The 20588-nt window shown below is 46.6% G+C and overlaps 1 protein-coding gene across 3 annotated transcripts in view; it reads left to right on the forward strand.

Annotated features, from left to right (window-relative positions):
* Nucleotides 1-20588, forward strand: part of cyth1a (cytohesin 1a) — a 37182-nt gene that overhangs the window by 9867 nt on the left and 6727 nt on the right. The window contains exons 1-9 of one of the 3 annotated variants that reach the window (XM_076024314.1): nucleotides 2369-2589; nucleotides 13418-13500; nucleotides 15558-15622; nucleotides 16445-16511; nucleotides 16836-16954; nucleotides 18080-18160; nucleotides 18346-18458; nucleotides 19347-19495; nucleotides 20072-20184. In XM_076024314.1, the coding sequence (XP_075880429.1) occupies nucleotides 2562-2589; nucleotides 13418-13500; nucleotides 15558-15622; nucleotides 16445-16511; nucleotides 16836-16954; nucleotides 18080-18160; nucleotides 18346-18458; nucleotides 19347-19495; nucleotides 20072-20184 (818 nt within the window). In that variant the 5' untranslated portion in view covers nucleotides 2369-2561. Of the gene's footprint in view, nucleotides 1-2368; nucleotides 2590-13417; nucleotides 13501-15557; nucleotides 15623-16444; nucleotides 16512-16835; nucleotides 16955-18079; nucleotides 18161-18345; nucleotides 18459-19346; nucleotides 19496-20071; nucleotides 20185-20588 lie in introns of those variants that run through there. The other 2 variants (XM_076024315.1, XM_076024313.1) reach the window with 2 other exon arrangements.

A 20588-nucleotide genomic window follows, 5' to 3' on the forward strand; every position in this document is an offset into this window, starting at 1 on the left:
GTTTTGTCTGACTCAGAAAAGACAGGGTGTGCAGTCCTAACTGAAATCCTCGGTATTTTAAAAGCAATTCTAGTCTAAGAGAGGGTCTTGTGAGAGATGAAACTTGCCATTAATATAACCAGACCTGTAACTGAGTCAGCCAACCAGGTCTCTCTGTGTGGATGTGGCCCTGTTGTTGTTCTTTAGCTTTTGTTATGCAATATTCCATTCCGAAAAGAAATATAGTTAATGCAGAGATACGAGAGGGAAGTTTTTTTCTTAGTGCGTGTGTGTTTTTAGGGAAGTCAGGACCAAAATATATTGACATTTGTTGAATTGTTTCGTTTCCCCGCAACACCTGCGCCGGCTTGTGTCTCTTTTCACCTTTTGTGCTTCGCTAATGATTGTGAAGTTGTTTGCCAGGGAGCCAATAATCAGACTTGAGAAGCAGGATCTCTTGTAACAACCCCATATGACTATAATCCCTGGGATTTGAATGTGAGACCAAGGCATTTCATAATACAGCTGCAGCTCTTGTGAGGTTATGGTGTTTCTCAGTGGTTGGACCTGACTGAGATGTAAAATAGGGTTCAGTTGCAAAGTTGGAAAAATTGGATTTATTTAGACAGGAATCCATCTCGCTGGAACTTTTCATCAACTGTATCTCTCAACTTTTACCAGCAACAGATCTCCCTGCGGCTCTTACGTCCGATGCCAATTTGATGTTTGCATAAAGACTCCATCAACGTCACATCTATCTTGCGTGACTGTGTAGGTGGGGAAGCCGCGACAACTAGCGTGTTGATATGAACTGAGGGTCTTTTTATCTCAGGGTTAAGCGGGTCTCGGGCTTTGCTTTCTCTGTGCTCCGGAGCAGAGATTTACAGCATGGCCCGGGGGCGGTGGGTGATCTCGGCAACAATGGGTGAACTCTGTTTGAACAGGGTCGACTTCACACAAGGCCTCATTGTCGCTCATTGCGTTTGGGCAACACAACTGAGGCATTCATCGCGGCGCTGCAACTCGAGTGTGAGCGCCTAGGATGAAGTGGTGGTTCACACTTTTTCGTGTTTGGCTCGATGAAAGACTTTGTGGTCTTTTTGTGCAACTTCCCCAATTTGGTACGTTCTCTCCATGGGCACCAACACGCTGCAGGCTGATTTATTGTATAATACAACACGGTGGCCTTGACCTGCATGATTCTCTGCGGAAAATGCTGCTGAATGACTTCCTTTGCAGCAACTTTGATAACAAGCAATACTACATGTAAAAGTGTCTCTTGCCTGTGAAACAAGATGGTCACGAGGAGAAAGAAAATAAAGATTCCTCACTGTTTTCACTCTCTTTTAAAACAACCGCAGCAGCCTAGTTTGCAAATAAGTCTAGATGTTATTGTTACGCTTTGACTTGAGGTCACGTCAACCTGCTTCCGGCCTGGAACAAGAGAGCATAAAAAAAAAAATAAAAAAAAACAATTTGCAAACACGTCTTGCACTCTTCCTGGATGTGGTCACATACGCTCAGCAGCAGTGCACTGTTCAAATTTGTGTGTGCCAATCATTCCCTCCCAACCCCCACTCAGCCTGACCCTACAACACTTGTGCCTGTGTGAAAGAGAGGGGGTGGGGGGGTGAGGGGGGACACTCACTATGTACACCATCCTGAGGCAGCTGGGTGGAAGTGTGGGCGGCAAACGCGTCATCTGGCTGATTGCTGCACCTTTTGCCTTCGAGGTATCAAGTGAGACGCTTTGGCCGGATACACAGCAAATATTTGTTTCAAAATAAGCATCACATGTCAATGAATCAAACCAGTCATAATACAGCACAAAATGCTTCATAAAATGTTAATTAATGTTCTTTTCTAATTCGTTCTTAGTTGTTTTTATTTTAACCCTGAAGAAACATAATGACTTTTGATTTATTTTTTCTCTTTTCAAGAACTAGCTTTTGAACATCAACATATTTCCCTACAGTCTGATTTTTGCTGTTTGCATATAAACTCCTTATGTTGTTAGTTATGTGGTAAAATCATTGCATTGAGGGACACACACACACACACACACACACACACACACACACACACACACACACACACACACACACAATTTTCTTTTACTCAAAAACTCAAATTATATAGTTTCGCTTGTTGTTACATTCATGCATTAGAAGGTTTCCCATTTGTCGCAAAGCCCCTAAGTGCAATGATGCCACAATCCAAACAGTATTCATTGTATTTATATTTTACAAAACTTGAAGAAAACTTTCAATGGCTTAGTTGAATATTTTATTTTGAAAGGCCCATCCGGAAGTCTGGGTCTCACTCAGGTCCCGGATGACAGCAGCTGGCGCCCAGCAAAGATTGGCTGGTTAAAGTTCTCAGGCTCTCCTAAACCACTCCCTTCAACTCTCGACGCAGTCACTCTTCACTTCCGACGGTGTGTTCGACAACTTCCAAGCAAGATACAAAAAAACACCATTCAAGCGTCGGAATACTTATTTTACATTTGATATCTGGTCGACGTTTTCTACGCGAAGAGGACAAAAGTCAAAACTTGGTTTTTGTTACCGGAGGGACTCAGCATGGTGCTCAAGTCGGAAGACGGCGTAGGTGAGTGAACGAGTCGGCGAACGACATTTTTTTTTTGTTGTCCGCTGTGATAGCGACGGAGGGACGGCTGAGCCAGTGTTTTCATTTCAATGTGTGTTTGCGAGAGTTTTATTTTTCCGCCCGGAAGTGTGAAGTTTTGTTTTAATGGGGAAGTTTGTTGCCGTAGTCGCCGGCCGGGTACTGAAACGTGCGAGTCTCCAGGGGCCTTGTTTACACTGTTCACTTTCCCATTTGTTCCTGGAGCACCAAAGTTGTCGAAGGCACTTCATTCTAGTTTTGTCTGTCTTAAAATGAAATATGTGTCAAGGTGCAACTCATTGAGCAATAGTAAATTGAAAAGCAGCCGACTTATTTAAAAAAACAAAAACAAAACAAAACAAAACAAAACAACACAACTTGAGTGAATGAATGATGAGATAAAGTCGAATCTGAGTTTGCCAACGACTGTTACGTCATTCTTATAAATATTAGTTAATTATTTTTATAGTAGCCATTCTGGCTGTTAACGGCTTGGTTTAAACAGGTGTTTGACATTGTACATTTTTTTTTAAACTTAATTATTATGATAATGTTCTGTTTCGCTGACTAAAATTCATCAGCTTGATCAAATATACCTGGCCATACGGGCAGTGCCTTGTGAATATGACCTTCAACGATTTCTTATTTAATTTTATGTGAAGGAATTCTCACACTTTGGTATGCAGTTACTTTTTTTTTTTTTCACAACTACAAATGATAATGGCTTGTTGAGAGCCTTTATTCTCTCCTCTCCCTTGCCGGACACCATTCAGCAGTCTTTTTGTGTGCGTGCGAGAAACATCTTCAGTGTCATTTTACAGCTTTGGCCAGCAACAGGTGTGAGGGCAGACAGTTACTGCTCTGGTGTCTGGTGCCTCACCAGAAAGCACAAATTATTCATGTCAAGCTACAGTTTACCTCACTAAGGTCTCCCTTTGACATTGGAGCGCATTTAATCTTGCGTCCAGGCCTGACGCCGTTGTTTTCATGGTGTAAAAGATGCTGTGTTTCTTTGTCACCTCTGTGCAGTCCATTGGTGTGTTGAGGCCCGTGAAGTCTTACAGAAAAGAGCCTTTTTGTCGCCGAGCCTCCTCTCCTCGGCTCGGGCAGCATTAATTAGCACCCTCGACTTGCGTCACAATTAATCGCGTTAGTGCACAGTGGTCGACTGACTGACTGATCCTGTTATGTGCAGTCGCCCCTTTGTTTGCTTGATAGACAAGGAGGACTTGCTCGCTGTCGTAGTCGCAGTGGCCCCGGCTCCTGGCACACAGCTGCAATGTGTTGGGGGGCGCTGAGCGATGGGAACAGTCGATCCTCTCCCAGTCCATTTGTCTCTGCCACTTAGAGTTGGGTGGTCTGGGAAGTTAGAGTTGTTGTCACTAATGGTTGGCTGATGAGAGGCACTGAGAGCTCTAATGGGCCCTACAGAGGAGCGTGCCCTGCCTGGCACTAATGCCCTTCGGTTTGATCATCGTCGTCCACTCTCCATAATCTCATTTTTGCCCTCTATTTTTTTTTTTTTTTTTGCATCGATTACTATCCCTCCGCTCAAGTTTCTGTCTCGCACAACACAGTGGATACACTGTATAATATGAACTCTGTAAGCTGTTGCTGGTCATGACTCATGTTGTTGTTGTCATGTTCCAACAATTTGCCAAACATCACAGGTGCTGAAAAAACAAAACAAAACAGTTTTATTACTGTAATAAAACTGTAATTCTAATATCCAATATGTACAAATTCAACGCAGAAAAATGCAACAATGACTCAAATGCAGACAACGAACTCTACTGTACATCATGTATGTGTGGAAATTATCGATTAGGTCATTAATTGTTAGTTGAAGTATTTGCTTTTTTATTCTCTGCGTAACTGTAATTTTTCACATTTATTTTCTGTGCGGTGCACAATTTTGTCTGCCGTCCCTCTCAGCCCTGAACTGGCTGACTTTCAGGTTCAGACAAGTTTAGACTGCAAGACAAAACTATTTGATCACTCCCTGGATAAGGAACCCAGGAATTTAAAATTCTGCAGATTTAATTTTTGTCGTTTTTTCAGCAATGTGGATTTTCGGTGAACAGCTTTTCTCATGTATTGCATTTTTTTTTTTTTTTTCATTTTTCTTGTTCATTGCCAACACGTCACCGGTTTGTTCAAAATGTATGATAGAAACTCAACCGCTGCCTTTCCGGGACTGGCACCATAGAAACTCTGTCATGGAGGTAAACAATGCGCACTAACTTGAATGGCTGCTTTGTCGCGTTCAGTTTGGGAACTCCTCTTTTTGTTAGCGCTCAGTTTGCTGAGGACCGTGTGCTCCGTCATGTTGTGACAGAGTCGAGGGATTACGTAGAAAGCCCTATTTTCTCTCCTTTTTTTTTTTTTGCCTTTCCCGTCAGGATGGGCGGGTGCATGCACAGACCTCCACCACCACCAAACATCTTGCAAACAGGAAGCCGAGCGTCTGACAACACGCTCGACAGACTTTGGCATCCCACGTGTGGGACGGAGTTGTGCTTCGTTGCAAAAAATAGAAATGAGGTTTGTAGCAAGAGAAGAGCCAGAGAGGAGAGAAAATATGTTGATCCAGTTTTCCCGTCGTGTGTTTTCTGAACGTGTGTGTGTGAGTTTTGGTGGTGAGAGAGGATGTTGGAAGGGACGGTGCCGATAACAATCGAGGCCGGCGGCTTTAGAGCACAAAGGCGCACATTGTTGGTAGAAATAGCACATCCGCTTTTGAGGAACAACATCAAGAAGCCTCTGCGTCGGCCACTCCAAACAATTAAAAGTCGATAAATGCCTATCGAGCAGAGTGGGGATTATTTAAGAGAGCCGGTCCGTCATTCGTGCGTGATTGTGTTGTGTTTGTGTGCAGCTGCAGGATGTTTGTGCTGCGGAGCTGCCTTGTGTGTTTGCTTTGCCTGTGTGTGTGTGTGTGTGTGTGTGTGTGTGTGTGTGTGTGTGTGTGTGTGTGTGTGTGTGTGTGTGTGTGTGTGTGTGTGCGCAGCGGCTGGGTGGCACAGTGTCATCCAGCCCCAGTTCCCACCCGTTCCCTGGCTGGTGTCCCCTCATGGCAGCTCCTGCAGAGATTGTCTTTTTGCTGGTGTGTGTTCCGGGTCTGGTGGCAAACAGCTGATCGAACCAGTTGTTTTCAAAGGCTCGTTCCACACCATTTGAAGATCAAACTGAATGGCGTTATTCAGAATTGTTCTGAATCTTACCGCAACAATAGTTGATGTATGTTTTTTTTTTTAAAACAAAAATGATGAACACTACTTTAATCTCGCGTCCGCTCACCAGTCTGCTTGGAGGCCGTTTATTTGCACGTTCATAAATGCAGGATATGAATCACCAGAGTCGGCCCCCGGCTGTCTCCTTGGTCTGTTATTGACACTAGACACAGGAAGCTGTCATCACCGGCACGACGCACGGCTCCTGCGTTGACTCATTAGGTAACGCAGACGTGATGCAGGTCCTCGTCTCCCCTCTGCACAACAGATGTTTCTGCATGGCGGGCGCATGCCAATGAGGCAAAAAGGCTGGTGGAATGTGGCCCAATAGTTGAGTAAAGTCAACCAGTAAACATTGTTTGCTTGTCACAGTGATATTAGCTGCGTTTCCATTGCCCCTAGAATTGCTCAAAACCAAAGTATCGCAATAAAAAACTGGTAATGGAAACACCTAAACTTCCAAATACCTCTCAAATCTGGCTGAAAGGTTTTGACGCTCTGATGAGGTGGTTTCTCAGATGTACCTACTGTATATGGAGGTATATCGCAAAAGTGTCATGGAAACACTTTTTTCGTATTTACACGTCAGCGGACGTGACGTGCGGGGTCACGTGACCAGTTCACTTCATGTGAAAATGGCGCGTTAGGTTTTGGCGGAGGAGGAGACATATTTTTCTCTTTGATTACTTGTAAGAAATATTCTAACGACCATTCTGGACAGCAAGCAAACGTAAATAAACAAAAGCAAAAAAAGAGTCTTATGCGCTTCGCACCATTCAATGGAAACACCTGCAAATCGCAGTTGTACTTTAGTACAGTAGTTTGTACTGTCATTTTAGAAATATCGGTTTTATCTTGCGAAGAACTGTCGTGGAAACGCAGCTAGTGTGAGGCGTCCAAAGTGTTTCACTTCGCAGGCTTTTGTGGCGGTGTCATGTTTTGTGTTGAGCCCACACTGCCTCGTTACACTGAAGAAGATCTTCCTCAGCGGTGACTCATTGAAACACTGAGACGTGCTCGTGTCTCACTGCTCATCTCTGCTGCTGTGGCGGGCGGCCACATGGGGCACATTTATAGAGCTTACGCACAGCATTGCCCCCAATTTCAGATGTCTTTCGTTGACACAGTTTCCGTGGAGCTGCTGCTCTTGTTTTTGCTAATAATAGTGTCATGTGATTTCAAGATTATGACCCATTTTTTTTTTTTTTTTTACATAAAGTGTTCTTTCTTATTGGAAAGAGGGGGAGGTGGTTGTTTGCTCAGATCACATGACTTTGTGCCCTCAGTGACATCAGCGACTCTGTCACATCCTAAAGCTATAGAGCATGAAATCAATTCTTCATGCATTTGAATTAACATTATGTCTCATGATTCGATTTTATATATTGAGAATATGATACTTAGAGCAGTGTTCCTTCTACCGCATTCATCGTGTATCTTTACATTGCACAATTTCCCTCGTTTTCTGTCCGGCCAATCTGACCTAACAGCAACAACTAAAGACAGTTATCATCTTGTTCATCTTATAATCATCTTATTGCAAGCTTGCTTGATAAAATCCAGGGCAAACTGTGCAAACGAAAACCTCTGATTGTCTCCAAAGTTGACGTTATTCAAGAATTCAGAATTCCCTCCCTCCTGACCTCTGCAACACCACATCTGTCAATCTGTTCAAACCTAAACCTAAAACTCATCTGTTCAGACGTGCACATCTTACTTGATCTATTGAACCTGTTTCTGGCTGTGTTTTGCAATGTTGAATAGACGTTTTCTGTAATGTTTTTGCTGCTTTACTTTGCATTCATTTCACTGTCAGACAACCTTGAGTGCCATGAAAGGCGCCCTACAAATAAAATGTATTATTATAAAAAAGTATTTTTTCACACTCTAACTCACTGATCACTATCTTACGCTAAGTATATTTAATCACTCTCATGACATTTTATTTTAAATTCACTTATGTACCCTGTTTAAAGTGTGTGTGTGTGTTTGCGTGCGTGCGTGTGTGAGGAGCAGGCAGAGAGAGCAATGACCACTGGGTGGAGCCTTCACGTCCACGGTAGTGAAAGCAGAACAGAAAGAGCGAGGGAGAGCTGGTAAGGAAAGAGGGAGGAAGAGGAGGGAGGGATGTAGAGAGAGAGGGAGGGAGGGAGAGAGAGAGACTGAGACTCCCTCCCCAAACGTTGAGTGTCGGCGTGCTGCGAGCATGCTGAGAGCTGCGAGGACCAGCAGGGAAAAACCCGGCAGTGGAGGAGCCGGCTCCCTCTCTCTGCTCATCATGTGCTCCACCGGGCAGAGGAGCTGACTGAAAACTGGGGGATCGTTTTTTTTTTCCTTCTTTTTTTTTCTCTTCTTTTTTTACTTTTTCATCGTATCAAAGAGGAGAGTTACGGTCGTATTGAAAGAATAAAGAAGAGAGGAGAGGAGAGGAGGCGCTCTTTGGGAGAGCCGCCGAAGTCGCACCTGGGATCGGAAGGCAGGTTTCTCACACAGGTGAGCGGCGACCGGTGTCTGTCTCTGTCGCTTGTTTTGCTGCTCTGCGCTGTGAATGGGCAGAGGCGAGGTGGGGAGAAGGAAAGGGAAGTGAATTACATGCCGTCGGTTTGACTCGCTGCCCTGCGGAGTGACTCTGCTGAGCCGTCCTGTCATTCCCCCAGCTTGGTTTGTTGTGTTGTGGACAGTGCTGGTCAGCAGGGCTGCACTCACTGACATCTGAAACGATGAGGCCCCGGCGAGGCGACTGGACTGTGTGGTCCTGTCAGTTGGCTCTGTGGGTATCATTATGGATGTACCGGAATGGCAGAAGAGAGGCTGTTGAGCTCTTGAACGTCCAAGCGTCCAGAGAGACTTAAAATCTCGATTGGGAAACGGAGCTGATTGAGCTTTAAGTTTTAGGATGAAACATCCCAGAAGTAACACTCAGATTTCTTCACCCCTTGATGATCCGTAGAGTCTGGGCCCAGGTCTGTCCCTGAGTCTTGGCCTTGTCTTGGAATGTCTTGAGAGGCAGACACAAAGGCAGAGCTGTGATGGTCCCACCTACTCTTCCCACCGTCCCTGTGTTCTGCTGCCACCCGCTGTCCCACGCCTCCCCCTGGCCCAACACAGGGCTTCTTCTCCTCTTACATCTCAGGTCACCGTCACTGCCTCCTACTCTCAGGTCAGGTCGGTAATGGGGCTCCTCTTTGGCGTTTTGATCCATAAATGGTGGCTTAGTTGTGTGTGTGTGTGTGTGAGAGATGTATTTGGAAGTCAGAAGCAGGAACGTTTTGGGCTGCCGCCACATTAAAGACTGGCATCCTTTCATGGCTTTTCATGGCTTCAGTCTGTTTTTTTTGTTTTTTTCAGTGGATGTGTGTGTTGAGCTCAGTAACTCAAGGTTGTGTGTGTGTGTGTGTGTGTGAGAGAGAGAGAGAGAGAGAGAGAGAGAGAGAGAGAGTGGTTGAGGATCAAATATATATGAAGGAGAGTCCCTTTGGGATTTGGAGTGCTAATGAGATTTAGTCCCAGAGATCAGACGATAAGCCTTTCACATTTCAAAAAATATCATCTTTATGCCGAACCAGTTGCAAACAGCAAGGAAGATCAAAAAGACCAGAGCAGTTTTAACAGTTCTTGATGTACGCCTCTCCTATTATGCACCCTAGTTTTCAGTTGATTGCTTCTTTCTGTGTGTGTGTGTGTGTGCTTTTTTTTCTTTAATAAAAACCTTGAACCTCCTTGCTCGTTGGACAGCTGGCCCTCTTATTGGTTTGGGCCAGGGGTCGATTGATTGACTCCCACCAGGGTCCTCGGGGGAGGAGGGTGCATTTTCAGCGATCGGACTCAGCCATTGATACTGTAAAGACACCACCGCTGGGAACACTGGCGAGCGCAGAAGCGAGAGAGGAACTTGGAGATCGCAGTTGCATTTGGGTGATAAGATTAGCAAGAAAAAGCAAAAGGACAGAAGAGATATGAGATGAAGAGAAAGGTAATCTGTCCTAACGTGGAGAAAAAAAGAAGTGTGTGAGCCTCCAAAAGAAGGTTGTTTTCCCCCCCGAAGATAAGCATTAAAGACTTTTAGATACAGAAGACATGAAGGGACCTTGTGCACGAGGCCACCAGACGCCTCCGCCTGCGTTTATCGGCCTCCTGGAGTGCGAACACTGCATCAAAATGTAATCATGCTCCGGCTTTCCTGCCTTGTCCCTGCAATAATAGATGTGTTTCTTTTTTTTTGTTGGCATATTCTCTCTGTCAGCAGAGACAGGCTCCTGGTGTAAAAATATTCTCCTGTCGAGATCCAAGATTAGTTTCTCCTCAAGTGAACACGTGTGGCCGGACCACGTGTCCTTGAAGAGCTTGCAAAGCTCGTGCGCCCGTTGAGCTCGTGGGCTGAGTCACTGTTTCCGGTGCGATGCGATTTTGATAGTTGATGGTCATCAGATACCGTTGCTCTGGGTCAGTGGTCTCCTCAGACCGAACTGCCTTCAAGCACTCCTCGTTTTTGTTTTTTAAATCCCCTATTTGAGTCATTCAGATGCCAGATGGAGTTCTTAAACCAAAATACATGTGTTTTTCTCATGAGATGAGGGGCGAATGATTTGCGCTGGTTTTGTGAACTGAGATATTTAAGTCTTGTGATCCTGTCCAGCAGGAGCTCTGCGGGTTCTACGCTAGCCAGGTGAAAAGCTAATTCAGCTAATGATTTTTATTTTGGCCCCTGCGCGCCAAGAGGAACTCTCCAAACTGGGTCACGTCTGCGGGGAGAGGAGGGCTTTGCCGAGAGATCCGACGAGCTCTCCAAACTCTAATTTCCTCATTTTCCGAGGAGAGTCGTTCAGTGATCCGGGTGGGAAATGAGACGTCTGCTTTTTCTAGCGGGGACTTTACTGGGCTCTGCTGCTGTGGGAGACGTCGCTATAATTGGACTCTCCCTTGATGTCACCTCCACGATGCTTCTCCGCTGACCCTGCCCTCTCCAAAAAAAACGCTCCGCCCATCCAGAAAGACTGCAGATGCCAGATTAGCATCAAAAACAGTCCAAAGTCTTCCTGTCAAAGGAGGTTTAAGGGTCAAAGCCAACTTTCTGGTCGGTTTAAAAATCTTAAAGAAACACAAACCAGTCAGGATGTTGTGTTGTTTATTAGGTAAATGTGGGTTGTATGGACACTGCTGTCGGATATTCAGGTGTTTTAAAGTATTTAATTTCGGTCAAACGTCAGTAAGGTAATGGGGGTCAGAGTGCAGTATTATACTGCGCCTAGATTTGGCAAATTTGTCAGCACTGCACTGACATAAAAATCACAAATCGCTCTGAAAGTTGCTCAATCTATTGAGGTTGCACGATTGTGTGCACCTGTTTTTAAAAGAGCACGGTTGCATTGCACTGATTTCCCTGGACTGCCATGTTTTCAAGCGTTTCTTCACTTTAAAGGAGTGGGGCGGCCCAGGTTCCTCTCTTCACCTGTGGAAATCACTTTATGCAACACTCTTGTCTAGTTGAGAGGTGTGTTGGGACTTTCCATTGTTGTTTATTCTGCCATTGAAAGAGAGAGAGAGGTTGTGCATGGCGTGGTTGGGATTTTGGTTTTCAGGGGTGTACCGTGTAGCGAATTGTCCCTACTTCTCGACTGTTCTCATTTCACTCGCACAGAAACAGGTACTTTCCATCGCTGTGTTTTTTGCTCTGTTGCCTGTCTGTCGTTCTCATTTCCTGTTTCTGATAATGCCGAGTGACGGTCGAGCTCCCTGAAAGGAGGGGGAACAAGCAGCTCTCTGCGTTTATTCCTTGGTGATGCGACCGCATCGTTTTCTGCCCAGTTCTGGGAACTCACTCCCACTCGGCGCCCCGCACTGGCACGTCTGTGGTCGGGGCCCGTCCCTCTGCCGATGTGCCCTTGATTTGTTAGGCCAGAATTTGGCAGCTCGGCACAGAAGCACCCGCTGCACTGCTTGACGTTGGATTCTGGGTGTGGCTACATCAACCCTTTCAGAAACGAGGCCTCGCCGGGACTCAGCTCTTCTGTGGCTGCATCAGGTCTGAGTCAGGTTGTGACGGAAGGGAGGAGGCAGCTGTAGCAGTATTTGTGATGTGAAACCTTGTGTCAAGACAAAAGGCATTATGTAACGTCGTCCAGATGACTGCAATTGCCACGGAACTGCAACTGAGCAGAGAGCGTGGCGTCAATAGTGGTAGCGAATACATGGCAGTATTCATAGAGTTGAACTTGTTGAGGTTTTTTCATGTGTATACGTAATAATAGGGCAGGTGTACCCAATACTAGGGTGGATATACCCAATCGTAGGGCAGATATTTCTCCAGTACTAGTGAAAATATGCCCAATAGATATACGCAGTATATCTGCCAATACTAAGATCGATATACCCAATACTATGGCGGATATACCTAATACTAGGGTATATATATATATATATATATATATATATATATATATATCCAGGACTAGCGCAGATACACCCAATGTTAAGGCAGATATTCCCAATCTTACGGTAGATATACCCAAACTTATGGGAGATGTACCCAATGTTAGGTGAGATATACCCAATACTAGGGTGGATGATATACCCAGTGTTAGGGCAGATATACCCCATACTTGGACAGATGCACCCGAGCTGCACCATCACATATTGTTTTGTGTGAGCTGCCACTGTCTTCCAGTTGTCTGGAAACCAGACGCTAGAAGAACGTGGCTTTGTTTTGAGCTCTTTAACAGCCACCACTATGAGGCTCTTGTTCCCGTCTGCCATTGTCTATTATTCCATTGTCATATATTCCTGTCTGACATTTCAGTGTCTGCCACGTGGTTTTTTTTCTGCGTTGAGATGCTCAGGATAGGCTGGTGCACACTATACCCAAAGTAAAGTAGCTCTCTCTCTCCATCTCGCCCTCTCCCTTCCTAGAAACTTGATTTAATGCCCATAATCTCACACCTGCATTATATGAAAATAAATAAGCAAGTGAATCAAGCAGTCTCCTCGCTATATTATATAGAGTTGGGGAATTAGCTCAGTAATTGGAGACCTTGTGTGGAAGATTTCCCCCTGGCCTGGAGCCATTACCTTGTTAACTGTTTGCAGAGATTCACCGTGTCGGCTACGGCCTGAACTTGTTTAACCTTTTGAACCCTGCCGCTGTGATCAGGAAGGGGGGGACGAGAAGGTCACAGGAAGGGGGTGGAGTCTGAGCTGTGGCGAGAGAGAGTCACTGTGAAAGTCACTGAAACAGTGTTCCACAAGCTGCTTGTGATACCTTCTGTGATTGATTGATTGATTGATTGATTGATTGATTGCCATGTGTAGCAAAATTCTCAATGGGCTGCAGTGGGGCCAAAGTAAACATTCTGACAGGAAGTGGTTTATTTTGTTGGATCATCCCCGAAATGCAAAAGTCTGTGTCTCCTCCTATCATTTACTGAAGTCAAATTTCAAAGAGCTTAAGAAGTAACCTGTGAGGCGGGTTATGTGTGAGAGGCACAGGGACGTGCCTCCGGAAGGAAGACGTGCAGAACTGTGGCATCAGATTTTAGACGCCTCAGGCCGTGTTGCTCACTTTCCCTCTCGTTTTTTGCCAGTGCCGGAGGACCTCACCCCGGAGGAGCAGCAGGAGTTGGAGAACATCCGCCGGCGCAAGCAGGAGCTGCTGGAGGACATTCAGGTAACGCAGGCGTGAAACATTGAAAAAAAATTGCAGCATATACAAAATAAAGATGTTTGCAAATGTGGTGTTTTTTTTTTTTTGGTTTTTTTTAAAGTGCACTTAATCCGTTGACTGCCAGAAATGCCCATCATTTTATGTGTAATAATTAGTAAAAAGGTCAATAAAATTTGTTCTTAGTTGTTATTGTCATGTTTTTTTTTAATGGAATTATGTTTAACTGGAAACCAGTATTTGCCTTTGAGGCACAGAGGCAACACTTTCTATCATTTTGTATTTTGCTTCTTATCATTGAAACTATTCTGCCGACTTTTTGCTTTAAACCAGGCTGAGATTTAATATATGAAAAACCAGCGCAGTCCTTATTGACCCACTATATTTTCCGACCGACTTCCTGTGACGGTGGATATAAGACCTTGTTGTTCTCTGCTGAGGATTTACCATCTTCACGGTTGTTCACAGAAATTCTCCTTCCCGAGTGGACTATTTGACCTAAAGTGGAATGTGAGGAATTTCCTGCTAAGTCTCCAAAGTGAAAAAAAAATGTTTGCAGTTAATCCAGTTTTGCTCTCCGGATGAATCAGTAGGGAACTTTCTGCATGTTTTTCTTAGCATAGTCGCGTAGATTTATATACCGATGAGGCTAAAAAGATGCACAGATGATTCCCAGACAGCGGAACGGGGGTTTGTCATGTGACACGGGCTCAGGCATTCAGCTGAAAATCCCTCACGTGCTCTTGCGTTTCCAAGAGAGAGCCGGGATTCAAATCAGCTCAGCCCAATTTCCCTAAAGTGGTTCGTTTGACCACTGCCCAAGGCTCAGGATGCGTTTGTGGGCTCTGGGCTCGACCCTGTGGGTGAAAGCTTCTCATGGAAGCTGACCAGCTCATCTCAGCTCGGCTGGCTTCTGTCATTCACTGACTAGTCATAGGAGTGTAAGGACGCAATACCGTCATGGCCCTGACAGCGTGCAGCTTCTGCTGGTGCTGACTGACTGACGAAGTGTGGTCAGTCCCCCCGGCTCCTTTATGAGCTCTGGCCACCTTCACCCTTCCCCCGCCGCTGCTGCTGCTGCTGCTGCTGCTGCCCCCTCCCCATCCCTCCTCTCTTCCTGACTTCTGCTTTGGTCAACTCACTACCCCTCCTCCCCCTCCTCCTCCTCCTCCTGCTACTGCTTCTTGGCTTCCCACACGCTCCTCTGCCCGACCGACATCAGAAGCCCAGCCCGCCCGCTCTCCTGCATGCGCAACCTTTGTTTGCGGAGGCAAGCATGTGAGGAATGTGTTTTGATTGCGCAGGCCCCCTGAAAACACAGACGCTCCCTTTGTGATTTGGCCTCCAGTGAGCTGCTGTTGGAAACACCTTGGAAATGATACAGCAGCACTGTGGCCCGATAAGGGCTGAAGACGCCGGATGATTCAAGTCTGTATATACAGGCGTTGACCCGGGCCCTTGTGGATTTTTCCTCACTTTCCATCAGGCTGATGCAAAGCCTTTTAAACTGCTCGCAGCCCGCAGTGCTGGCTGGCACCAGCGGAGCCGGCTCCATCAGCCAAATCTACTGTAAGGCCATTAATCACTAAAACGGCACACAGGAAATAATCCACTTTTACGCTTTCTTAAGCCGTTTGTATTGAGGTTACATCCCAAAACGTCCCGCTGCCAAATCACAATCAAAGTGAGAGGATTGTTTGGGTCATTGGATCCCCAGCAAAAATGCCTTACCGTGAAACAGAGAAATCTCTTCTCCTGTGCCCCGTTTTTGTTGACACAGTAGTGTTGTAGCACTCGAGACTGGTCTTGGTCACAAGACCACTTTCTAACAGTCTTGTCTCGGCCTCAGACTAAACGGACTCGGGATATTTGATCAAGGCCGGTCGAGACTCAGCCAACACTACGATGACGCACAATGAGGGAAAATACTTCAGCTGCTGCCGTTTTACGCTCTGTTTGTGACACCCAAAGTGACACCGTGCCCCTCCGTCCTAGTGAATTTATTTTTTTAATTTTATGAAGCAAAGATTCTGACGTCTGACCTTCTGCTTTGTGCTTTGCAGCGGCTGAAGGATGAGATAGCAGAAGTGACGAGCGAGATCGAGAACCTGGGCTCCACTGAGGAGAGGTAAGAAGAGACACCCCCCCCCCCCAATCCACCAACCACCCACCCAGTCCCGCTGCTGGCCCGCTCTTAGCTTAGCAATTAAAGCTGTCAATTATTAATATTTGATGGCTGCGACGGCTCGTCCCTCGGAGTTAAATGCTAGCCCCAGATTGGCCGTGCTCTTAAGGGCGCTTAAATGTTTCATCGGACGCATCGGACGGGAGGCCTCATTGAATAATGTAGTGGCTGTGTAGACGGGAGCAGACAATAGATGGTCCCGCGGGAGTCGGGTCTCGGGTTGGGCCCGCTAAAGGCTAAATAAATCCCGTCCTCGCCCCCCTGTCATGCTAAGACGCTCGCTCCCTGACCTGAAATCCATCACAGACTACATCACCCGCTCGTCAGCAAAGCTTTTAGTGATTCATCGGCAGACGAGCCGGTTTCTCGAGTCGGATCGATGCTAGACTTTAGTGGACACAAGCCCAAGGAATGCGACCTCTCGCCGGCCGTGGTCGGAGAGGTAACCATGGCGATGGCAGACGTGCAGGGTGCACTTTGACCCCGGGAAATAACTGGAGGCCTGAGAAATGAGACATTCCCATATGCATGTTGTTAAACACTCCTGTCGACATGCTGTTTTCACAGTGGCGGTGGTAACAAGAGAGGCCAGTTGTTAAAATGAGAATTTAGTGTAACAACCATGAAATTATTTTGATTTGATTTATTCCTGTGAGGTGAAGTTGACAACTTTTCTGTTTGCTGAAACAAACACTTTTTTTTGCAATTCATCAATCAGATTGATCTTGAACTGAATAACACCAAAGCCCGTGACTGTGTTTTTAGGAAGAACATGCAGAGGAATAAACAGGTGGCCATGGGCCGGAAGAAATTCAACATGGACCCCAAGAAGGTAAGGAGCAGCGTTTGTAGGTTTCCTCCTCCTCTCTCTCTCTCTCTCCCTCTCTCTCCCTCCGTCTCTCTTTCTCTTTCTCTTTCTTTCTCTTTTTCTTTCTCTCTCTCTCTCTCTCTCCCTCCCTCTCTCTTTCTCTTTCTTTCTCTTTTTCTTTCTCTCTCTCTCTCTCTCTCTCTTTCTATTTCTTTCTCTTTTTCTTTCTCTCTCTCTCTCTCTGTCTTTCTCTCTCTCTCTCTCAGTCTCTTTCTCTCTCTCTCTGTCTCTTTCTCTCTCTCTCTCTCAGTTAGCCGTGTGTAACCCCGAGCACTGTGTCCCTCTCAGGGGATCCAGTTCCTCATCGAGAACGACCTGCTGAAGAACACCAGCAGCGACATCGCACAGTTCCTCTACAAGGGCGAGGGCCTCAACAAAACGGCGATCGGAGATTATCTGGGAGAGAGGTCAGCGTTGTTCTTTCTTTTTCTTCCTCGTACTCTCCATCCGCCACTTACCAGAAGCCATTCCCGTTTCCTCCTCAGTTGAACGCACCCACCTCCCTCTCCGTTGTATCGGCCTTGCCTTGACGTCGTCCTCTCAGGACACAATGTCCGTTGCTCAACAGCCTCCATCTGTCTCCGGTTATCACACTCATGCATAAATCACGGCGTCAGGAGCCGCGCGGCGCTCAACTTCGTAGTGTTTCTAATGGACGGAACGCACCGCTCCGGGAATATAGTGTTGGCGGCAGCGCTACAGCCAGGGTGTGGTCATGATGTCCGGCCAGGAAATGGAGCCCAGGCCGTGGATGAATGCTCTCAACCGCGATTCTTATCAAGCCCGCTGAGCGTTCGGCTCACTCCAGATCCCAGCGGTGACTGGATATGACTCGGTCACGTCTCCCGCTGCTCCTGAGAGCTTTCCCATCATCCCACAGGGCAGATCGTGTGTCGCCAGAGAGCAGGAAGGTCAGGAATTATGTCACTATCAAGGTCGTGCGGCGAGGCCGGTGGGTGTGTCGGGTCCGTGTGTCAGTATCGTCTCGTCACCGCTGTCAAGACCGCATTAGTCGGTTGCCACTGTGGGTTTGAGCCCACCGTCCCTCATCTGAGCCTGAGGAGGTGGTGGCGCCCCTGAATGTTACATTGGAACCAAAAGGTGCCGATGGGGTTTGGGCGCTCTACCAAACTTACTCACCACTTAGAATCATTACTTATACAAAAAATGAATAATGAGCTGTGAACTTTTAACAGTTAAGCCCGAGTGTGACTAGTTGGATAAAGGGAGCATTACTCACTTTATCCAACTAAATTTGAACCAAGCATTATGTTATTTATAAACTATGAACAAAAGACTTTAGCCAAGTTCCCCAAAATATTACTCAGTATGTGGTCGAGAATGACTAAACAGACAGCATCTAATGATGAATTATTGAGGGGGAGATGAATTTGTATGATTTGCTGCTGGAAATATTTTCATATTTAAATAGTGTATCTCCCTTTCTGTTTTCTGTCCTAAAAACTGCCCAATAACGGTGTCATTTTCAGCCTTCTAATGGTGAAAAATATGCCTTGTCCTGTCTCCTGCAGGGATGACTTCAATATCCAGGTCCTGCATGCCTTTGTGGAACTTCATGAATTCACAGACCTCAACCTGGTCCAGGCCCTGAGGTAAGACCACGCCCACCTGACATCATCGCCCCAGCTGCCTGCTCCCGATTTGCATGATGCAGCAAATGCGACTCATTGGTTTCAGTCTTCTGCAAGTTCAGCGCTTTCACAGTGGAAGTGAGACTGTAGCTGACTCACTGACTGACTGACTGCTGCGGCGTGTGCGTGTGTGTTTCTCCTCACAGACAGTTTCTGTGGAGTTTTCGGCTGCCTGGAGAAGCTCAGAAGATCGACCGCATGATGGAGGCGTTTGCTCAGCGCTACTGCCAGTGCAACCCTGGTGTTTTCCAGTCCACAGGTAGCGCAGTCACGGTGCTAGGCTGCGCTTTCAGTCGCCCCCGTTAGCACTTTAAAGTTAAAGCCACAGTGATTGTCACATCGCGACGGATGCGAAAATTGTCCTCCGCATTTGACCCATGGTCCCCTGAGGGAGCAGTGGGAACCCACAACCTACCAGTCTCAGGGCGGACACTCCACCACTGGACCACTGAGCTGTTAGCCAGCTAAAAACGTCACAATGCAACACAACACAACATGAAACGGATATAAAGGGGAACTCAGTTACATGCATTTTTCTGTCTTGACGTCGAGCCATTTTAAGCGATCAGACATGTAGTCTGCCAGGCCTGAACTATGTTACAGAACACTGTCTAGCTTTTGGGAAATGATGCAGACGGGCCGGCAGCCTCTAACATGGATGCAAATGGACGTGAATAATGCATGGCACTTTTGCGTTTTCTATGGATGTGCTGCTGTATCAGTGGCGTGCCCGTTAATGCACGTTGCCTTTCAGACAACGCACTGTTGGGAACGTCGGGAACACACACACACACACACACACACACACACACACACACACACACACACACACACACACACACACACACTCACACACACACAAGCGCGTGCATACTTCAGCTGCCCACGTCCGGCCTTTAGCCCCCCGCCCACTCTGCTCGCCGACGAGGCTTGGTGTTGCTGCCTCTCGCTGTTTGACCGGGGTCCCCTAAGTGCATTCCTCTCAGCTCAGCTCATTTGCATTCATATTCAAATACCACCGTCAACACTGGGAGCATTTTTATAACGAAGAGCCAGGCCTGGCCCGCGTTTTGTTTTTTGTATACACGCGTCTCTCGCGTCGCTCTGCCTGATGAGGTTCTCCTCTCGTGCATCACTTGCGTCGCAGATACCTGTTACATCCTGTCGTTCGCCATCATCATGCTGAACACCAGCCTCCACAACCCCAACGTCAAGGACAAGCCCACGGTGGAGCGCTTCATCTCCATGAACAGAGGCATCAACGATGGAGGGGACCTGCCCGAAGACTTGCTCAGGGTGTGTACAAGTTTCAACAGCACCCACCCGACACACACACGCACACACACACACACACACACACACACACAACCCCCTCATGACTAAAGGTGAGAGAAAAAAAATTATTCTTGGATTAATCGCAATTATGACATTGCCCATTCTGAATTGATTCACAAATTTAAGTTGATACATCATCCCAATTCCACATACTTTTAGAGATAAACTAATCCCTGCACTTTACAGGATGTATTTGTTAAAGAAGAAAACTAATTAATGTTTTCTGTATTGTTGTTGAGATGTTATGATGTAATGGTGCAAGTACCTTGCAGTTGACAGTTACATTTTATAATCAATGAAAGATAAGAGAAAGTAAATTGGTCTGTTCAATATGGATCATTAGAAAGCACTCGGTTTATTACTCACAGTGAGGAGGGGGGAAAAAAAATCGATATTGTGTTAAATATCGGGATAAATCGCCATTCTCAATTAATCGCGATTAATTGAATCGTAGCCCTCCGAATCGGAATCGAATTCAGCCGTCGGGTACCAAGCGATTCACACCTGTGTTCCTGTCGCACCTCGCCATCACGGCAGAATCTGTACGACAGCATCAAGAACGAGCCGTTCAAGATCCCCGAGGACGACGGCAACGACCTCACGCACACGTTCTTCAACCCGGACAGGGAGGGCTGGCTGCTCAAACTGGGTGAGTGACCCCAGAGATGCCGTCACACACTCGCACTGAATCGGCAGGATGATGAAAATCCGCACCTGAGCTGTTGAAAGTCGTCACCCGTAAAGTAGAAATCCAGCCTCCACCCTGGAGGTCAGCGACTGGCGTGTTGGCCGTGTGCGTCCGTGCGTGCGTGCGTGCGTGGATAGGTGTGTTTTGCACACTCGGCTCGAGACGTCTGAAGACACGTGCGCTCCCTTTTATGTATTATGAATGCGGGGCTTGAGATGAGACCACCACATGTGGAGCTCTTTAAATTATTAAAGGCCTGATGTGGGGGGAGGGGGTTCTCGGGGTAATCATGCACATGACAAGTGCTGATGCTGACAGTTATGGCCTGTGAATTGCGTGTGTGTACACAAACGCGCCCACTGTGTA

The sequence above is a fragment of the Nelusetta ayraudi genome, unplaced genomic scaffold, assembly GCF_046127955.1.
Source record: "Nelusetta ayraudi isolate G7.1 ecotype Tasmania unplaced genomic scaffold, CSIRO-AGI_Nayr_v1 ptg000016l, whole genome shotgun sequence".
Lineage (NCBI taxonomy): Eukaryota > Metazoa > Chordata > Actinopteri > Tetraodontiformes > Monacanthidae > Nelusetta > Nelusetta ayraudi.